The sequence below is a fragment of the Triplophysa rosa genome, linkage group LG15 (assembly GCF_024868665.1).
Source record: "Triplophysa rosa linkage group LG15, Trosa_1v2, whole genome shotgun sequence".
Classification (NCBI taxonomy): Eukaryota; Metazoa; Chordata; class Actinopteri; order Cypriniformes; family Nemacheilidae; genus Triplophysa; species Triplophysa rosa.
Window position 1 is genome coordinate 21,769,162 of NC_079904.1, and position 18,122 is coordinate 21,787,283.

The window sequence follows — 18,122 nt, forward strand, 5'->3', positions numbered from 1 at the left end:
TTATCAGAAATAATCTGCAAGGCACTCTATTCTTTGCAGATGTGTACAACATGTAACAGAAGTTATGTTTGGGCCACAAAAGCGTGCATTTGTTTATTTTGTTGCTTTGAAACCGTCTATAGTGAATATAAAGCCAACTGATATTAGCACCCATACAAAATTTCCCCACCGATACCGATTATTCAGAGTGATATCTGCCGATACTGATTCTGAAGATTAAATTTATATTTCTTACCTTTCTGAATGTTATTAATTCATATAATGACTCATATATTGGCCAATAGTCGATAGTGTGAAAAATTGCTTTTATCGACCGATACCAGTTATTGGCCAATATATCGGTGCATCTCCATTATAAACTGCTAAGATCTTGTAACTCAGACTGATGCTATAATGCTTTCTGTTTTTTTTCTTTTTGTAGAAAGAACTATAACATTTGGTTCATTCAACCACTAGACCCACCTTGTACACATGCAGTGATTTAATGTCACAAACGAACAAATCACTCACAGCACTTCTTTAAAAAATTGTGAATTTATTAACATCCACAATATTCCGCCTTTGCGGAAAACCAGTAAACTGTTTTTTGGCACAATCACATATCACCATAATGTGTTGGCACCTGGTTCAAATCGGATGCAAGACAAACCCAAATATTTCACGAAAGCATCATTATCATAGATAATACCACTGAAGTTGTCGACAGAAACCCAGAGAAAGAAGGCAGTGACGTTGCATTATGTGACCAAACTCCGAATCACAGGCTGTACAAACAAACGTTGGTGTGATTCTCCGTTGTCCCAACAGCTCAGGTAATGTTCGAAGACCACAAATGAAGAGATAAAGTCACACATAGGAACACTGTCCATACAAATAATCCCACCTGTGGGCTGAATGACAGCTCGTGAAAGACGCCCGCCTTGTGTCTGCGCTATAAGTGTACACCAGTAGGTTCCACATGTAAAAATCCCGTTCATGTTCTCCATACAGAAATAATGTATAATAAACAAATAAATCATATATACCATTATATACAGTGTGCCACAATTCATGGATCACGTGATTTGAATTTGCTTCGAAATCTTTCGTTTGAAGGGATACTCCATCTGTCATCATTTACTCACCCTCAAGTCGTTTCAAATCTTTATAAATTACTTTGTTCTATTAAACAAATGTTTGTAACCAAACAGATCTGGGGCACCATTGACTAGGAAAGATGACACTGGTAGTCACTAGTACCCCAGAACCATTTTCCTTCATACAATTATCAAAATATCTTCTTTTGTGTTCAACAGAATGAAAGAATGTTTATAGCCAAACTTGACTACAAAAGGTCTTTGTGTTCAGCAAAACAAAGAACTTTATACAGATTTGGAACAACTTGAGCGTGAGTAAACGACGACAGAATTTTCAGTTTTGGATGAACTATGCCTTTAACAACCAAATTCATGGATGAAATCATAATATATCATCATAAACCTAATACCTTCATATATACTTCGGCTTGAAATTCCAATGGAGAAGGTGAACAGGAAAAATACTTACAGAAAACCACAGAAAAAGTGTCCAGTCACTAATGCGTTCCATTAGTGCAGCTGCTTCTGTAAAACAGCTTGGTTATGTGATACCGGAGCTGGAAGACTTGCTTTGGTCCTCGCTTAGTCCTCAAGACGTCAGTAAGTGCTGCTGTCTCCCCACAAAGTATTAGAAACACCCAATAGAGGCTGGCTGCTGTACATGTATGGCTTTCGGTTCAGTTCAGCAAGGCGGTATTGAAAACACTGTTCACACTGAGCTGAGCTTCACCAAACCCCGCACAGAATCTTCATGGAGCGAGTCTTGGCTGACGGGGTCGAAGAGCTGTGCCGGGTGGATGTGGTGGCCCAGGTGGGTGGCGCAGGGCAGGGCAGCGGGTGGGGAGGGCGTCTCCTCTGGACTGATGAAGTGTTGATGATGCAGGTGATGGTGGCAGTGCATCTCTGAGTCCCGCAGGGCCATCAGCTCTCCTCCGCAGGTGAGGCCGGGGATGGAGGAGGGCAGCGTGGGCTGAGGGGGGCCCAGAGTGGAACACGGGCCTCCCAACGGGGTCTTGGGTTGGAGGGCGGGACCTCCGCTCAGAACCACAGCCTGACTGTGGAGAAGCGGGTTGGTGGCGGCCTGCAAAACGAATTTGGTGCTCTGAATGCACTGGTCTTGAGCACACTGGAAGGAAGAGGGAAAGAGAGAGAGAGGATAGGCAGCAGGAAGTCAGACTTAACAAGGAAACACAAGAATCAAATGTAAGAGAAAAAGAAGTCGCAAGGATTCAAACTGCAGCAGAAATGGTCGCCAACACACAAAATAAAAGAATTGAGACAATATTTCTTAGGTAAAGCAAAAATACTTTGATAATAATTCTAGCATTTCACCCATAACTAAAAATGTTCTTTTCTACTGGAAAATAATTCCCTTCACAAGGCTGGGTCAGTATATTCTTGCATTTTCATTTTTAGGTGAACTATCACTTTAAACAGAAACACTGTATAATATGTAAGGGACAATTTCGCGATAACAGCCGGCTGCTTGTACATTATCCCGCTTATTACAAGGCTACTTGCCACATGAGACAAAAACTAGACATGAAATGTGAATTTGAAATATTTTTGCTCATTTTTACGCAAGGAAAAGCCGATTAGTTTCATTTTTAAGGTAAGAAACAACGTTCAAATGTAACAAACAGCCAATTTGGTTGAATCATTTGTAAATATAATGTCACATATGTTATCAAAAGACATATTTATATTTAATTTGTCAAAAAAAATGATTTGTTGCATCTGGGTTACCGTGTGTTATTTAGTTTTGAGAGGTTGTTATCTGGGAATAACGAACCTGCAAATGTCGCGACATTCAAGCATTCCAACGAGCCGTGTAATACAATAATGTACATAACAGTAATAAAACAGTTTATTATACAAAGGCTACCAAAATTTGAACAAAAATCAAACATCGAAATGTATTGTTTTTTCATCTTCCTTTCTTAAAAGTTAAGCACACAGTTTACATTCTTTAAAAAAAGGTGCTTCAAAAGGTTCTTCGATGCTATTGAATGCATAAAGAACCTTTAACATCTTAAGAACCTTTCTGTTTCACAAAAGGTTCTTTGTGGCCAAAAAAAATGTTCTTTCGATTATAAAAAAGCAAGAAAGAGATGGTTCTTTAAAGAACCTTTGACTGAATGGAACCTTTTAAGCACTTTTATTTCTAGTATAGATAGTTAAAAATGTTCCAAATGGTTTTATTTTGTTCTAATATAGCAACTACATTCAAAACAATTATCACAAATGTGTTGTAATGGAAATGGTCAAAAGTGCTCTATAAAAAGTTTAATTGAATTGAAAATGTCTGGTTTTGGAAGCAGTTTCTTCTGGTCAGAAAGACACATTTGCCCGGTTTCACAGACAAGGCTTAAAACTAGTCTAGACTAAAATGAATGTTTGCGCTTTCCAAGCTTAAAATGACATCTTGAAATATATCAGTGCCATTGGTTTGTCTCAAGATGCTCACCAGAAATGTTTTTTTCCCAGGCATTATTATAAAAGCGACTTCAATATCTTAATGTAACTAAGGCATAGTCCTGACTTAAGCTAAGCCTTGTCTCGGGGCCATTATCATATTATGAAAGATTAAAAAAGTGAAGCTCCGAGGACCAAAAGTGGAAAGAAATACAGAAAAACAGAATAAGAAAACAGAAATCCTATTTTTAAATGAACATTGTAGTGTTTGTTGTATTGCCTTTGGATTGTTTTAAATCAAATCAAGTAGTACAAGTACAGACAACCTCCAAAGAATCGAATGAGATCGGGGCGTGTTTTAACGCGAATTATCTGGTAAGATTCATCCATCTATAGATTATAGACAAAGAAATATTGTTCTGCTAAAGTTTGCAAGGGGTTATTCTAGGTAATAGTACATTTAAAAACACTGCTGAAAAATCTCATGAGGGAATGAATAATTGCCTTTAAATCAGCGTCTGACACATCAGAATTCAGCAGCCCACACTGTCCCAGTCACTTAAATACTGCTGTGCGTCACAGAATGAATCAATGTGATCCATGTTCAGCATTTCATCCAATTCAATTCAACATATGAAATAAAGTCAATTATTATCAAAACAAAGATATGGCATAAAATCTGTGTTGTATTTTTATCTCAAGTATTCTTATTTTTACTCGAGTACATTTTTCAAGTATCTGTATTTTACGTTTTAATTCTGGAAAAAATACTGCACTACATTATATAGCATATACTCACTGTATCATGTTTTACTCTTTTACCTTTAATACAAAGTGCATTTTAAAAATGTAGTAGTTTCCCATTTTTACAAATACAGCCGCATTAGTATGATTGAATAACACACACGCACACGACAGAGGTCAGAGTACAGTCCACCTACCATATGACTCTGAACCTGATTGGAGGGACAGGCGCTGGTACCGTTCGTCTGGGCCACGGGCTGCGGGGTATCTGGCTGAACAAACCCTCTCCTGTCAACCAAACTGCAAAGAGCAAAACAAGCTAATACATTCTGATGAAGTCAGGAAATGTGGGCGAGGAAGCCGGAGGATCCGTGCGTGTGTGGAGTCCTCCTCCAGCTCAACGTGCCCACATTAACAGAGCAGATGGCAGCTAGTGATGCTGTGTGCCCACTTCTGCTTTATGTTCCTGGCTCCACGCGAAACTCCTTAATGGTGTGCCGAGCTCTCGTGTGGGTGTGTGAGCGTGTTTTGACGTCAGCAAACGTCCCCGCTCGCCGAGACACCATCTGAACCAATTTAAGATGTACCTCGGTTATCTAAGAAAATCGCATTTACGGGAGTAAGAAAGCCAGTTTGGTTTTAGCCTCTCGTATTCGTAAATGAGTAAGAGAACTGCTGAGGTCACTATTCTTTTTACAAGATCAGCACAAAGCTCTTGGCTGATATCGCGCCTGGGTAATGATTTGCTGATGGAGTTCCAGTCGATAGACATCTTTTTTTTTTAAAAGGCATTTTTTCTGTAGACTGGCGAATCACATTATTTGATAGTGATACAAGGATTTTGTACACATACACGTATACATTTTATACGGTAAATACAGCCATGGAAAAAATTCACAGTTCAAAATTATTTTCTGTTTTTCTGAATTTACAGGTATCATTTTTGTTTCATTCTGTGAACTGCTAACAAGATTTCTCCCAAATTTCAAATAAAAATATAGTCTCTATTTGCATTTCTTTGCAGAAAATAAAACTGGAGAAACAGGTGAAAATGACAGAAAAGATGCGCTGTATCTTTTCACACCTCAAATACGGCTAAAGAAAATTCATATTTCATGAAATTCAAGTTCATATTCACTTTTAAGCAATTCAGTAGTAATATTTTAATAATAATTATAATACGTATTTTTTTATGTGTGATAATATGCAAAAAGCCTCAACTCCCCCCCAACCCCCAATTCACAATAACTCAAAATTTCTACCCAATAAAATATTTTAGAGCTTGATATTAACTAGAAAAAATGTTTATTCGTTTTTTATTTAGTTAGGTTTTTTGTATTGCGATGCTCATTATTTTCAAATATTATTTATCTTGAGGCTCCTTGAAAGTCAGCTTGGCCCCCCTTTTTGGCCCCCCCGTTGAGAACTCTTGCCTTAATGTAAATGTTCATTTTTGACCCTGCATACTATTATTTGAAACATTAATGCTATATTCAAAAACGGTAGGCAGTATACAGTACATATAGAATAGCACGCAGTGTCTCAGTGTTCAATTCTAAACACAACCAAGGAAACAAAGAAATGAACTGGTCTTGCGTTTACCTCGGCGGCAGAGGTCCACACAGCGCCGCGCAGCAGTTAGTGATGAAGTTTCCGTAGCTGTAGGGGTTGTAGTTGCCTTTGCCTCGTTTGGATGACCATGAACCTTTGATCTGAAACATTGAGAACTACAGTAGCTGAGAGGGACAAGCTGCCAACACGAGAGCAGACAGCCAGACACTGAGATGAACGCTGCTCTCAATACAGCCTGGCAGTGGGATTATGGAAATGAGATTCATTATCTTGTCGGTTCTTCGAGGTGTTGTCAAGAGAAAAATACCTTGGAAAACAAGGGTGTTCAACCCCGAGTGCTTAAGTATTGTCTTCCTAGTCAAACTTTCTCGTTCTCTTATTTGTCACTAGTTCATGGCCTCATGCCCAGGCAGAGGTTTGTCTGAAGGGTCTAAAATCAATGTCATAAATGTTTCATATTTGTGTCAGCACCTGAAGAAAACTAACTTGCATTTGCTTTGGCGAGTGTTCATTCTAGACTTTGTGTGACTGTATTGGCAGGCCATTACGATCAATGCAAAATTAATTTCATTGGTCATTTCATTTTTTTCCTATAAAACATTGGTAAATTTAAACAACAGCATGTTTGATCAGTTAATTACTGATAAAGGAATAAATATACAGAAAAAGTGTCACTCACATCTTCATTGGTGGTCTGGTTGGAGCTGATCAGGTAGGTGTGAAATCCTGACAGACCTACGATGGACCAGACGGAGAAAAAGCACACCACCACTTCCAGAACAGTGCACGTGTTAAGGACGAAATGGAAAAAGAAATCTATATTTGTATTAAAGGGATACTCAAATTGTTCCAAACCTGTATCAATTTCTTTCTTCTGTTGAACACAAGGAAAGACATTTAGAAGAATGTTAGCAACTGACAGTTCTGGGTCACCATTGACTACCACAGTAGAAAGAATTAAAATGGTAGTCAATGGTGCCCCAGAACGGTTTGATTTACTACATTCTTCAAAATATCTTCTTTTGTGTTCAACAGAACAAAACAATTATACAATCATTTTTCCTACTATGGGAGTCAATGGTGACCCAGAACTGTCAGTTGCGAACATTCATCCAAATGTCTTTGTTCATTCATCCAAAAGTTTGGAACAACTCGAGGTTGAGCAATTCATGACAGAATTTTCATTTTTGGGTGAAATGTCCCTTTAACAAACACTTACAATATAACGTAGGGTAAAATGTAGCCTTTAATTTACCCTCATGCCGCCTCATGTGTATATCTATGACCTGCTTATTTCACAGCTCTCTGAAAATCTGGAAATTTTTCTAGTAAGATACCCGCCTAAGTAATGCTTAACTTAATACCGTTGTCCGTGGCAACCAGTCTCCTACACTGTGTCTCACATATCCTATCACACTCTTTCGTCTCACACGCTGAAATAACATCCATTTATATTGCACGCAGCCCCATAACAAGCGGAATATTGTCATATCTGATGATCATTATCGCCAAATAACCCCTCATATCACAACATGATTAAGGAAATGATTTTTGTGTACTCTTCAGATCCTATCGATGCTGTAACTAAGCATCCTATGTTGACTTGCTTGTTTATGTGCGCGAGTCCATCATGAAGCAACGAATGTTGCTTGACAAGCAAATAATGACACGTGTGAACACGACAGCACCCACCGCAACACAAATCACCGTGATACAGGCTGAGGGGAAATCTCGCCAATCCCAGATCCGCAAAGACTTCCCACAGACCGTATTTCATAACATATTTCAATGGCGTTGAAAAGAGAGCGCTACAGAGCGAGGGAGAGAGAGAAGAGTCATTGCGGGTGATGTGCTTTTCTGCAATTGTGTTCTGGAGGTGTGAAAACCAGAAATAGCCGCTTCCCACACGCACACACTTCAGTGAAAGGATATCTAGCTGGGCTGTCTTTGAGAGCGCTGAGAAAGCCAGTCCTGTTGGATCCTGCAGGAAAAGAACGGGTTACGTAACAAACAAAAGCAGTCATGGAAACGAGCAACTTGTATATGAAATGGCAGTCGGCGTAGTGAGCGCTGGAAAAAGAATTTAAACAGCTGCTGTTTCGCAGATGTCTAAAGATGCTTTTAAAGATAGAGACGCAATACCTAGATGCTCCTTCAGCAGCTGTTACCCATAGACACGGAGTACTTAAATGTGGCATTAGCAGCTATTGGAAATTACCGCGATATATAAGAGGACTCTCTGGTGATTTGATCTCAGGTGGATGGTGAAGAAAGACTGAATTTAGAAATAACTTGGAAAGGATTCATTTACTAGAGCTGCGTCACAATATACCGGTATTGTCAATAACCGCGATATCGGCAACCACGATAATTGATAGAATATCGCAAATAAAGGGATGATAAATTCTGTCATCATTTACTCACCCTCTTCTTTTCTTTGCAGAACACTAAAGAAGATATTTTTTAAAACGTTGGTAAACAAACCACTGCGGTACCCATTGACTTGCATTGGTTTTGTATCTATACAATAGAAGTCGATGGGTACCGCCATTGTGCGGTTACCAACTTTCTTCAAAATATCTTCTTTAGTGTTCTGGGGAAGAAAGTCAAACAGGTTTGAAATGACACGAGGGTGAGCATTTGATGACAGAATTTTCATTTTTAGCATTATTAGCAATATCATTTTTTATTTCGCAGATATCACAATAATATCGTTATCATGAAATTTTCAGCCACAATGATTGTGTGGTGAAAGTCTGATATTGTAACATCTGAGAATGCAAATGCGAGTCTGTTGATACCATAACTCAAGTAGTGTACCAAAAACTGGTCTGTGGTGTTGTGAATGATGTACACCTTTTCGGACCTCACAGTCGTCTGCTGTCTTAATGCTAATGGTTTCCGGGGGGCATCTCAGGAGAGATTGGCGAGTAAATAAAAGCACACTGAGTGTGCCCTGTCCAATAAACATCTTATAAGAACCATTTGTCACTACAGCAACCGCAGAACGCCCCTGTCCTCCTGGCCTGATTGATCAGTGTTTCAGTGCAGTAAACAGCGCTGGGTTCAGGCTTACAGACTCTTCATCACTCCCCCCGGGACTTCAACTGCTTTGTCAGCATATTCATGGCTTCTTGCTGCCAGTCAAGGGCCAACGGGAGCTAATCGATGGGAACCATACTGTACCGCAATGAAACACCAGCATTCGGTCTTGAAGGGACAGTTCACCCAAAAATGAAAATTCTGTCATCATTTACTCACCCTCAAGTTGTCCCAAACCTGTGTTCATTTCTTTGTTTTGTTGAAAATAAAAGAAGATATTTGGAAGAATGCTTGTAACCAAACAGTTCTGGGGCACCACTGACTACCGTAGTATTTTTTCTACTATGGTAGTCAATAGTGCCCCAGAACTGTTTGGTTACAAACATTCTTCGAAATATATTTCTTTGTGTTCAGCAGAACAACAAACTTTATACAAGTTTGGAACCACTTGAGGGTGTGTAAATGATGACAGAATTGTAATTTTTGAGTGAACTTTCACTTTAAATAAAAACTGGTGATTTCAGACAACGTTAAACGTGATTGTTACAGTAGTTCTGAGTGCCAAAAAACATGTTCTTTGTTGTTATTTGTGTCTTGTTTTCCATCAAAAACACTAAAAATTACAAAATAAAATCATTGTTTTATCTGTGAAGCAAAATTGCACGTTACATCTTATACATGTTTTATCTTTTTATTATCTTTTCTTATTATTACTTTTCTCATCAAATAAATGAATATTGGTTTAAGAATGTTTGAAGTCGCCGTGAACCAGAAGTTGCTATTGTTTTTACTTCCGTATTCGGACGCATTACCGTGTAAAACAGAATACCGAATGTTAAAAACAGAGGGCGTGGCTTGTGTTTTCCATTGCGAATTAATTGGTTGTATAAAAACTGGTGTTGCATTTTATGGAACCGGCAGCAGACTGATAGTTGAAGGGGAGGAGTTAACGGATGCTCCGCCCAAGCCGTCTAACGTACATCATTTGAGATGGATAGCCACTAGAGGGCGGAAGTGCATTTTCAGATTTTAATTGAAGATTTTGAGGGCACATGAATTTTAAAAAGAGAATGACCCACACCGATAAGATATGTATAATAAACACGTCTGTATTTCGTGAAAAAAATAGGAATTGTAATCTTAATTTCACAGGGTCTTTAAGGATTTTTACTGTTAAATGCTAATGTATTGCCATTTCTATCAAAATGCAAAATGCTCCAGGTTGAAACAACGATTCTCTGTCATGGTCAAAGTGTAACCAAACAACATGGTTGTTTATCTGAATACCATTGTAACTTGTATTATTAAAATTTGTATGTATTCTGGAACTGAAGAGTGATACTACATAAGGAAGTAGATGGTAGACGCTCTTACTCAGTATGACGTGCGTAATGACGAAGGCAAAGATGAAGATGGTGAGGAAGGATAGAGACAGAATAAACAGGTAGAAGAAACGATAGTTCCTCCTTCCCACGCAGTTGCCCACCCACGGGCAGTGATGATCGAATCTCTCTGAGGAAGAAAATCATATGTTAGCGCATCTTTGCGAGGATGCTAACTAAAACAAAAACATGCTAATAAAACACTTTTGCACACACGCTTACCCACGCAGTTGTCACACAGGCTGCAGTGTGAAGCCCGCGGTGGTCGGAAGATCTTGCAGGTGAAACAGTATTTTAGCTTGACTGTTTGACCGTTAATCGTCACTTCTCTTGTTCTGGGTGGCGGTCTGTAGCCTGGACCGCTCGGCCCGTTGGCTGCATCTGAAACATAACACATCAAACCAAACCAGAGGTCAACTCAGAAATCTATGCTGGCAGACAACAACAAAGAAAAGGAATTCTACCTTGCAGCATTGTATAAGCCCTTAAAGAAATACTATTATTATAAACATTTAAAGCTACAATCCGCGGTAATTTTGTGGTAAAAATAATTAGAAGTAAATTATTGAATAAATACATAAGACAGATCAGTGTTCAAAACGATTGTCTTATCTTACCTTGATTCACAACGGAAAGCTTATAACAATGGTTTATAATTTGTGCTGTCGGGTCGCTGTTGTGCTGTCGGGTCAGGTTGTGCTGTCGGTATTTTCCATCTTATTTCGAGTTTTTGTCTACATCAGATGCGAAGCGATACCCAACGGTACAATTGATTCTTATTAGTGATGTTTTAAATGTTTCGTGTTGTATCCGGTCATCATCACGTTGATGTACATTTGCGCTGGCGCTGCTCTGATGCGGAGAGCAGCAGTCAGTAAGCACAGAGCTCGGATTCATCCGCGCGGTGCAGCAGTGCCAAAGCACAACCCACGTATGAAAATAACTCGGCATATAACTGCAATTTTATATTTTAAACTGAGATTGCAACACATTGGCCAAACTTCCGGACTGCAGCTTTAAGAAATTTGGTTTAATAAAAATCTAGTTTAGATAAAATAAGAAATGTGCAGCCTAATTATTATGAAATCCATTACGTTTTTGAATATATAAAAGTGTACATCTAGTAACTTTCTAGGCAGATGTATTTCTGGTAATCCATTTCTAGATGTGAAGAGTTTGGTTCCAAAATGAGTTAACTCCGTTTTTAAAAAATTTCAAAAATCATGTTTTTTACTATGTTATCATGTTTTTACTGTGTTTTATTGTGTTAGTTAGCTGTATTTTTTTAGTTATTATAGCTTAAATCAAAACAAACCAACTGCAGTTTGATTGATACAGTATTAATTGGAAATCCAGATTATTACATAAAAATAATTTTTCATCTATATACATGTACAAATATGACTGTTGTATTGCGTAAAGGTGAATATGAACTTGTTTTTTTTGCAGTATTTGAGATCTGAAAAAATACAGAGCATCTTTTCTGTTATTTTCTGTTTCTCCAGTTTTCTTTTTTTGCAAGTGAATGCAAATAGAAGCAATAGTTTTATTTGAAATTTGGGAGAAAAATTGTAAGTGGTTCACAAAATGAAATGAAAATTATTTTATCTAAACACATACCTATTAAAAAGTAAACTCAGAAAAACTGAAAACAAATTAGAAATTGGTCTCTTAACCTACTTCGACTGTATGTGATGCCATCAATGCATTATTGTTGTCCATTTTATACCTTCTCAGTTTATATTTCTTAGTAAATAATGACTTAAAGATGGGGTAACATGCTATTTCATGCATTCTAACTTCTTTACACTGTTAAACGTGCTGGCTTGTCATGCTTAACATGGTCAACTTGTTAAAAAACGAATTGGACGTATGATGTAGTATTTCTGTGCTCGACACACTCCCCCAGCACTCCAACTTGTTTCGGAAGGATTTTATAAGTCTGGATCTCTGTTTCGTAAAAGGGATCCTATTCCTTTTATTGGCCATTCTCCCGGAAAAGCATGCCCACACGTCATCCACCGAGCGAAAGAGCACGCCCACGTGTCAACCAGCCAGCGTGAGAAAGAGCACGCCCATCAATGCCGCTTCACTCAGCTGACGGAAATTTAGCTGTGTTTGTTTGCTCACTGCATTTCGGTGAAGAATGCTCTATAAACGGTGGATATAACGCTGGATTTGGAGATCGTTTGAAACTGATAGATGGCGCGGTCTCAGCGCTAAAAGATGCCGGAAATGAACCGCACGCGGTAAGTCAAACTAAGTCATATGTCAGTGTTTTGTGGCAATCGGCGTGTACGTGCATAATGTAAACAACACAAAGGGATAATGTGATGATGTGTTGTGTGCTCATGCTGTAGTTACGCCCCCTGCCTGCCTCCAGCAGCTCGTCTTTTCCCGGAAATAATCGTACAGCTGTACCTCTCTCTTATAAATTTGATCAAACTAAATACTCTTCGAAGATACCAAGTATGCAATACTACTGTATACGTACTCAAGATTAATATGAGATTTGCAGAAACTGCCTGTGTTACCCCATCTTTAAGTTTCAGTCTGCTCATTAAGAAAAGCAAATTGAAAGAACGTGCACAACTCCTACCGACCACTTCATTGTTATATTTTTTCCCCCTTGGGGTTCCCCAGGGTTCTATTTTGGCTCCTTTGCTTTTTTCTCTCTATATGTTCCCTCTTGGCTCGATTTTTAGAAAACATGGGTTGTCTTTTCATTGTTATGCGTATGACACCCAGGTTTATTTGCCTGTTAAACGCAATTTTGTGGGTCTTGAGTCTCTTATGGCATGTTTGGCGGATGTGAAGGCTTGGCTCTCATTAAATGTTTTAATTTTTAATGAAAAGTATGAAAAAATAGTTTTCAATAGTTATAATGAAAAAAAAAAGTTATAATGAAATTATAGTTTTAGCCCATCTGAATTTTCAAATTCCATGACTTTGGATTTGGGTGGGATGTCTCCGTGTTTGAAATCATGGGTAAAAACCTGGGTTTCATTTTTGATGATGGCTTAAAGTTTGACCGTCAAATAAATTCAGTTGTTAAAGCTTGCTTTTTTAAACGATTCAAAGAAAATGGTTGTAAGGTCAGATCAAAATAAAAAAGGAGGGGGAGAGAAAGAAATAAAGGCAAAACCTTTTCTTTCTTTTAAAGATTTTGAAAAAGTAATTAATGCTTTTATTTAATCTAGACTGGACTACTGTTACTCACTTTATTTTGGGATTAGCCAGACAGCTTAATCCCGCTTGCATCTTGTTCAGAATGCTGCGCCTCGACTTCTAAGTGGTTTGGCCCCTGCTCATCTCTGTGAGTTACTGACTGAGGATCGACCTACTAGATCCCTTCGGTCTTCCAACCAGGATCTGTTGTTTACCCCTTAGTCGAGGCTTAAGTGCAAGGGTGATCGCGATTTTTGTATAGCTGCCCCCAGGCTTTGGAAGGCCTTGGCACTATCTATTAGACAAGCTGGTTCTCTTAATATGTTTAAGTCCAGGCTAAAGACATTCTTATTTTCTCAAGCGTATGGCTGATGGGCTATTTGTATGATTTTATAATCTTCTTTGCACATTGGTCAACAGAAGTTGTAATTAATTGTGCTATACAAATAAAATTGTCATTGTCATATTTCTTAATATTGACTGCATATTGGAGCATAAAAACGAAAGTTCCAATCCGGGTGTACGTGTGTTCACAACTTGCTGTGCATGTGTTCACTACTCTCTGGATGGGTTAAAAGCAGAGGTCACATTTCGGCTATGGGTCACCATATCTGACTAATAGATCACTTTCACTTCACTTCATTATATGAAAAGCACCTTTTGTGTTGTGCAAAATAAAGAAAGTCCTACAGGTTTCTGGACTAACATTAGGGTGGGTAGAATTTTCATCTTTGGGTGACACTCTCCAGCATCTTCTAAACAGCATGCCGCATCCCTGGGGCTTACAGCAGTGTTTACTTGCTACTATATTATTCATTTGAACAGCAGGGACACATACAGTAACTCCAAGTCCCGAGCTGAAAAACCTCAGCCCAAGTGCACTTCACAGGCTAAGACCCAGTGATTTCCATTTCCCATCCCTTAGGGTTCACCGTCCAAATGCAAGAGAACAAATTCTGTCTCAAAAAGACGGGGACAATCTCATTAGAGCCCTGAAAATGACCACATTAAGTTATAACAAGCATATTCATACAGAGTCCGAGTGAATGAGATCGATTTGTGGTCCTCGCTGGCTGCTTTAATAACACCCTAACATACTCACGAACAAGCGCTAACTCAAAACTGATTAAAATCTCACACCGAATAACGTGAACAAATACTTTAAGAGAGTTGGAATCTTTGCCAGGTATAAATATTTTAGCAGATTTGATATTACTCCAGGCTGACAGCAGCATGCATTATTCATATCACACGCAAATGCGAACAACATCAAAATGCTTTGGCTTCACACTGAGCATTCTGAACATTCAGCTCCATGTGAAAACGAACAGGAAGAGCTATCATCTCAGCATTTCCTCTCACCTATCTGTCTCTCTATGTCCGCCGCTTCCTCTGGTGTGGCCCTGGGCAGGACGCCCGGGTCGCTGAAACTCGCCCGGAGCAGCATTCCCATCACAAAGAAGAAGAGCACTCCTCCGATGGCCGGAATGGCCGGAGTCAGGTTTGACGCCAGAAACGGACAGCTAAAAGAGAAGGAATGGAAACGGTATAAATGCAGCTTGTGTGTCGCTCAGTGCAATGTTACTATATTGCGTAAAAATGCAGTGTTGACTTTAAACTTCAGTTTACATCACTTCCCTGCTGAAAAAATCAATAGAAACCATTAAAGAAGTTATAATGGTTTTATTGGTTTTAAAGGGATTTGTATTGGTTTAAATGGAAACTGTAATGGTTCTACTGGTGTGTGATGGATTCTATTGGTGGGATGTTAAATCCTACTGGAATAATGCCCAAAACACACTACAAAAAGGCATTTTGTAATGGTTTTAATGGAAAAAGCTTATGGTTCATAATGGTGTTTTATAATACAACACAAAGAGATGTGAAGAGGTAGGCTGTTGTGTTTACATCGGTTGCCATAAAAATGCATCACGATCGACTAAACGTTAAATTCCGAAAAGTATGCGAGATTAACGGCATAAACTCTTAAACATTGCTGCTGTTAACTTTTGACACGTCCGTGAATGTACACCGCTCTGTGACTGTGGGGACACTTCCACGCCTCTAAACATGACGCGACACAAAACGAAACGTGATTGGTTGCTTTTTCTGTCAGTCATACGGCCTCTTGACCTTCAGTAAGAAGGTCTGGCTAGTACCTGAGAGTAGACATACCCTAACCAGTCCAAAAGCCTGTGAAAAATACATTTACATGTATTGAAATGTTATTCACAGAGTAATGAGAAACCATTAAAGTTAATACGTTTAATTTTGCAATCTGGGTTCAATCTGTCTCCACTAGTTGCTGTTTTTTTTGCTATTTGATGGCTGTTAAATTGACTAAAACGAAGCATGGCAATTCAATTAGCCAAAATGGTCAGATGCTATCGACTGGCATGTTAAAACAGCTATTCCCCGCGGGGCATTTTAAGAAAGCCTTACTGCGTTTACCAGTATACTATAGCATGCTGTAGTTTGCTCTAAAGCGTCATTGTAAAGTGCTCTCCAGGAAACAGTTACACAGCAAAATCGCCAGTGTTAAAAAGGGTCAAATTAACTTATATATACACTGTGAGTGTTCATTTGACCTTTTTAACACTGGCGATTTCACTGTGTATGAACACATTATGTTAGAGGGGCTGTTACATCCTGACACACATAAGGACGTTCATTCTGGCAACGGTTTATATTACGTCGTACTTCTTGTATTTTGTAAATATTGTTTCTCGATTCTAACACACATGTTTGCATGGCAGACTTTGGTATGCTTTAACAAAAACGTCTTGCCCCACAGACGACCGCTGTAAGTGCATTACAGGAAACTCGATGTTTATGTGATTTTACAAGCTTAGGTACGAGACGAGTCAAAAAGATTTTCCCATCTACCATGACCGTGATATACAAGCTCACTGCAGCCAGCTAGATCATTATTTACGCCTCGCAACGGATTCCGAGTAAACAGGCCGCACTAAACTGCGCAAAAATGCCAAACCCGAATGGCTTTCGCGGATGCTGTGATTTCCGAGATCTGGCCTTAATGGCTTTAAAGGCCTCTGTTACGACTTTTCAAAAAGCATGACACAATTAACCTTAAAGCACAGAAAATAAAACTGCGGGCTGGGTCGTCCCGTTGTTTCCTAGGAGACACAGCCAGTTCCAAAAGCACACAAAGATCGAGAAGGGGAAACCGTTGCCATGGAAACAGGACCACACCACGTCTATGTTTTGGAAGTTGTGGTATGGAATGCATGGGCTTCGGAGAGATGGGGGATGGGACGCATCCTGTGCAGCAGTCTCAGGATAACACCGACACGTTCTTCCACGAAGAACGATGGGTTAGTGGCAGACGAGCGTAGGCTGAATTTATTGCGACCACCTGACACGCTGGCTAACAGTGTAAAATGCTTGCTTGTTTTTTTCCAACAGTGAACCCACACAGCTCCGAGCACAAGGCTCGCTTGTGTCAAGTTTGTCGGAAGTGTCCGGAATCCAGAACGTTATACGTCGAGAGTTACTACATCTTCATTTAAGCCCAACGCACTGAATTGTGACTCATGATAAGTTAACCACTTAAAAAAATGTTCTTCCAAGTAAGCTTACTGGCTTGCTTTGAGGGCACTCCGAACGCACTTCAAGATGTGCATTTCATCTAAAACGCCCAGATAGCAGCACAGGCACGTCTGTAAGACGTCTGCTAAAGATCTGGAAAACATCTGCTGTGCAGAACCATTTGATAAACGTCTTCGAAAATGCAGAAAAATCACAACATGCATCTTCTAGACCAGTGGTTCTCAAACTGGGGGCCCCTGGGGGGCCCCAAGATGGATCCAGGGGGGCCACAGATTTTGTGGCATTTTATGAAATATAGAAATTTATCATAGATTTTATGCAATCAAACATCAGAAAAATGACACCACCAACCAAAAGAATTGAGGTTTTAGCATTGTATAACTGAATGTTTTTGGTTTAATTAAAATTCTAAGTTTAAGACTATACATCTTTATATGGGGGGACGCAAAGCGATGCACTTAACACAAAGGGGGCCTTACAACGAAAAAGTTTGAGAACCACTGTTCTAGACGACTATTTGACATTTGACAGGAAACGTCTCGTTGACGTCTTGCAGATGTAATGCAGACATCAAATAGACGTCTCCCAGATGTGTATGTGCTATCAGGGACACCTGACACAAAAACTCTTATCAAGAGCAGTCTAAAAAAAGGCGGCGAACTAGGCAGATCTGTTTATCCAAGTTAACTTAATTCTACTCTTATAAAAAGAATCACCCCACGGTGTCGTGTTGTCTGGAAAACAAAAGTGTTACTACAGTACCCTCCTATTACACTTACTCGAAAGCAAAGAAGAGGCCACTAGTCACCAAGATGAGAACCATGGTGAGGTAGAAAACCCCCGTCTGCTTTGCCATCATAATCCTCCCGTTGCAATAAAACTTATTTCGGCCAGGAAAGGCCTGCCACTTCCTCTTGATCTTCTTTTTGGTGTGAGGGGTCTCTATGGGCAAGGAGTTATGTGTACAAATCTGATTGTACTGGCACTCTCGGATGGGCTCCTCTCCTCCTAGATGCATGTTGCCTGTCATTGACCCCAAAACAGGCTGGAAAAGTGAACCAGGAATTCAGATGTTCTCCACTTAAGAAGGAACAGACGAAACGGCCGGATCCTGGAGGAACATCAGTGATAGAGAAAGCATTACAACAGCCAG

General features: G+C 39.4%; 1 protein-coding gene across 2 annotated transcripts; it reads right to left on the reverse strand.

The window, feature by feature from the left end:
* Nucleotides 1-269: 269 nt before the first annotated feature.
* On the reverse strand, nucleotides 270-17,999 carry zdhhc14 (zinc finger DHHC-type palmitoyltransferase 14). Of its 2 annotated transcripts, none has more exons than XM_057353410.1 (9): nucleotides 17,749-17,999; nucleotides 14,762-14,922; nucleotides 10,454-10,612; nucleotides 10,224-10,361; nucleotides 7,740-7,788; nucleotides 6,487-6,589; nucleotides 5,838-5,947; nucleotides 4,433-4,535; nucleotides 270-2,157 (listed from the first exon to the last, which is right to left on the reverse strand). In XM_057353410.1, the coding sequence occupies exons 1-9, from the start codon at nucleotides 17,997-17,999 to the stop codon at nucleotides 1,786-1,788; spliced, it is 1,446 nt and encodes a 481-aa protein (XP_057209393.1). In that variant the 3' UTR covers nucleotides 270-1,785. The 2 variants fall into 2 exon arrangements, with proteins under 2 accessions (XP_057209393.1, XP_057209392.1); XM_057353409.1 differs by having other exon boundaries at nucleotides 278-2,202.
* Between the last annotated feature and the right edge of the window lie 123 nt (nucleotides 18,000-18,122).

Excerpts from the sequence above, each read along its gene's own strand:
- zdhhc14 (XM_057353409.1), bottom strand. The coding sequence starts at position 17,999 with ATGACAGGCAACATGCATCTAGGAGGAGAGGAGCCCATCCGAGAGTGC. Across the intron at positions 10,613-14,761 it reads GGACATAGAGAGACAGATAG|ATGCAGCCAACGGGCCGAGC; the intron begins GTGAGAGGAAAT and ends GTTATGTTTCAG. Across the intron at positions 5,948-6,486 it reads ACCAGACCACCAATGAAGAT|ATCAAAGGTTCATGGTCATC; the intron begins GTGAGTGACACT and ends TCAATGTTTCAG.